General features: G+C 36.3%; 1 protein-coding gene across 1 annotated transcript; it reads left to right on the top strand.

The window, feature by feature from the left end:
* The first annotated feature begins 224 nt into the window (after positions 1 to 224).
* On the top strand, positions 225 to 2,461 carry LOC110643726 (probable polyamine transporter At1g31830). The gene is made up of 2 exons (XM_021796203.2): positions 225 to 386; positions 684 to 2,461. Exons 1-2 carry the CDS (start codon positions 384 to 386, stop codon positions 2,139 to 2,141), a joined length of 1,461 nt encoding a protein of 486 aa, XP_021651895.2. The 5' UTR covers positions 225 to 383; the 3' UTR covers positions 2,142 to 2,461.
* Positions 2,462 to 3,696: the final 1,235 nt, after the last annotated feature.

Here is a 3,696-nt window from a genome sequence, read left to right as displayed (position 1 = left end):
TATTTTAATTTGATTTCAAATTAAAATTTTAATTAATATTTTAAAAAATATATTTTTTCATATTTATATAATATTATATAAAAAAAATCCTAGTTGGATTCAATTTGTAAAGTTACAATACTCATATTATTATTATTATTATTGTTAACTAATATAGGTCATTAAAGACTATATATGAATTTTCAAATTTTATAAAATTTTACCTGTAATATTAATATTTTATTAATTTTTAGTTGAGATGCAAAAGAATCCTTCTCTCTCTCTTTCAAGTCCTGCAGCCCACGCAGCACGCCCCTATTGGAAATTTGAAAGGATATCCCAGATTTTGCTCAGCTCTCAACCTCCGGATAATCTCACGCAGCGATGTGGGTGTTTTCGTTTTCATGGTATGGTTTCTCACTTGGTTTCAGTTTCTTTATTCGATTTATCAATTTGGGTTGTGAATCTGTCCATGGTTGCTGTGCGTTAAGTGGGATGTTTTGGATTTCTTTATCATCTTTGTTTGCTTGTTTCATGCAATATGAGAAACCCATTTACTAATTTGTTGAACGGTAGCTTATTCCGTTAATAATTTTCATCATTACATCTCTGAAAGGTTTCGAAGATTATGCTTGATCTTGATTTACTTCTGTTAATTACTTGAATTTTTAATTGAGTTAAATAAAACTTGATATTGAATGCAGAAATTGAGGAACTTAGCTTGTAGGCAACCTCATATTTCGATGGGAGATTACAATGGTGGTAATTATGTGGATATCAATGAAGTGCCTTCTCCTAGGTTACATGACTTTAAGAAAGTATCAGTTTTACCCCTTGTCTTCCTCATCTTCTATGAGGTTTCCGGAGGTCCGTTTGGGGTTGAGGACAGTGTACAAGCAGCTGGTCCGCTATTGGCCCTTCTTGGTTTCTTGGTCTTTCCCATAATATGGAGTATCCCTGAGGCATTGATTACAGCTGAGATGGGCACCATGTTCCCTGAAAATGGAGGTTATGTTGTATGGGTTTCGTCTGCGTTGGGCCCCTACTGGGGATTCCAGCAAGGATGGATGAAATGGCTAAGCGGGGTGATTGATAATGCTCTCTACCCAGTTCTTTTTCTTGATTATTTGAAGTCTGGAATTCCAGCTTTAGGCGGTGGCATCCCAAGAGCTGCAGCAGCTCTAGTCTTGACGTTTGTGCTCACTTACATGAACTATAGAGGCTTGACTATCGTGGGTTGGGCTGCAGTTCTTTTAGGGATCTTTTCCATTCTTCCTTTTGTGGTTATGGGATTGGTGGCAATGCCAAAGTTGGATCCTTCAAGATGGTTTGTGGTGAATTTGCGTGATGTCGACTGGAATTTGTATTTGAACACCCTCTTTTGGAATTTAAATTACTGGGACTCAATTAGTACGCTTGCTGGAGAGGTGGATAACCCAAAGAAAACTCTACCTAAAGCTCTTTTTTATGCTTTGATATTGGTTGTTCTTGGTTATTTCTTCCCACTTTTGATTGGCACTGGGGCTGTCCCACTCAATCAGGATTTGTGGACTGATGGATATTTCTCTGATATTGCTCAAATGCTTGGAGGAGTTTGGTTGAGATGGTGGATCCAAGGAGCTGCAGCTATGTCAAATATGGGAATGTTTGTAGCTGAGATGAGCAGTGACTCTTTTCAGCTTTTGGGTATGGCAGAACGAGGAATGCTGCCTGAGTTCTTTGCTAAGAGATCCCGTTATGGAACACCTCTTATTGGGATCTTGTTTTCAGCTTCTGGTGTTATTTTGTTATCATGGCTCAGCTTCCAAGAGATTGTAGCAGCAGAGAATTTCTTGTACTGTTTTGGAATGATATTGGAGTTTATAGCGTTTGTACAGCTAAGGATAAAATACCCAGATGCACCTCGGCCTTACAAGATACCTGTGGGAACAATTGGAGCCATTCTTATGTGTGTTCCTCCAACCATATTGATTTTTGTTGTGTTAGTGCTGTCAACATTCAAAGTAATGGTTGTAAGCCTCATTGCTGTGGCTATTGGCCTTGTGCTGCGGCCCTGTCTCAAGTTTGTCGAGAGAAAGAGGTGGATGAAGTTCTCTGAAAGTGCTGATCTGCCAGACCTTCATATTGCTAATCCGGAGAGCATTTATTCCTTGGTAGATTAACCAAGACTTGCCAGTGATGATGTCACATGTTGGTGGTTAGATGTCAAGACCAAAAACCCATTTGCTGTAGCTTTTCTATTTGTAAAGGCAATTATAAACAACCATGCAGTAGCTGTGTTTTATAAATTTATGGTCTTGTTAAAATATTAGGGGTATCTTTGTGTTTTATGAGCATAATGGTTTCCTTAAATACTTGAGGAGCATCTTTATGTTTTGGAAACACAGTGGTGTTGTTAAATGCTCAGGATCATTCTTACGTCTTATTGAACAAATTGATCTTATTAAACGCATAGGCATATGGGGCCAAGAGCTGTTTATCATCCTTGTTTTTAGATTGATGATAGATGGAATTGATGCTTGAAAATTTAGAATAATTATCATTTATTGGGCAAGAAACAGTGCAAATTATATTTCAGTAGTTTTAGCACTGTCTTTTACTGTTGTGTTATGAAATTTCATTATTCAAATGAACCCCCATATGCAGGACTGCAGCTGCAATAATTTTTGAAGTGACTAGAACTAGCTGTTAGACAAGATGTCCTGATTTAAGTGTTCATTAATTTCCTCTCTTAAAAATGACTTTCATAAGGTGTGCTGAAAATTTTTTCTTGCTTCTAGACTAGAGATTTCACTGCAGATACATATATATATTGACACACATGCATGCGCACGCCTGCGGGCACACAGACGCATGCGCTCGTGTGCACACACGGACACAAACGCATACTTATGTGTGTGTGTGTGTTATTACAGAGGGCACAACAGTGGAAAATTGTTAATGCTAGGTGCTTTCTAGATGCCTTATTTTGCTGAAAAATAGTTTTGTTTGAAGTCTCTTCTTCTTCTTCTTCTTCTTCTTCCTCTTCTTCTTCTTCTTTGATCCATTAGATGAACTATTCCATAGTGGGCTGCTCAATTCCGTTCCATTAGTCTTTCCGCACCAATCTTAATGGGATTTGAACACAAGAACTGTGATGAAAATTTTGAACAGGTAGAATAGAACATATAACCAGATTCCGAGAACTAATGTTTTTCCCTATATTGAAGAAATTTGTAGAGAAAGGTCATATAGCTAGAACCTTATGATTCAATAGAAATTTGATTGCATTACATTGTATTATCGTGTACCAAACACAACCTTAAGTAAATGATAGATTTTCAGTTTCTATCCACAAGCTGATGATGGTAGTGCCAAACAAAAAGGTTATGAAATGGCTCATAATATGTGTTCATCTCTCTTTTTCTAGTTTCCTTTGCAATTTTTATCTGAAGCAAACTCATTTACATTTCAACTTAATAACCTTCTTCTTTGGTATGACTGATGATAAAATCTTGAGAAAAAATATTTTACCATTTTGGAATGTGGCAGCATATGATATTTTGTGGAAAATAATTGTGTGTGTTGTGTTGTTCCTGCCTGCTGCTTGATCATCAACTTTTTTTTTTTCTTTGTGAATAGTTTTTTTGGGGGTTTGTTCTATTAAAAAAAAATAAAATTAAAAATAAATAAAAACTTAAAAATAATTAAACAGACTTTTTGGAACTACTTTTTTCA

This window comes from Hevea brasiliensis, chromosome 18, assembly GCF_030052815.1.
Source record: "Hevea brasiliensis isolate MT/VB/25A 57/8 chromosome 18, ASM3005281v1, whole genome shotgun sequence".
NCBI lineage: Eukaryota > Viridiplantae > Streptophyta > Magnoliopsida > Malpighiales > Euphorbiaceae > Hevea > Hevea brasiliensis.
The sequence above is the reverse complement of the archived record's forward strand: the minus strand, read 5'-3'. Positions and strand labels throughout refer to the sequence as shown.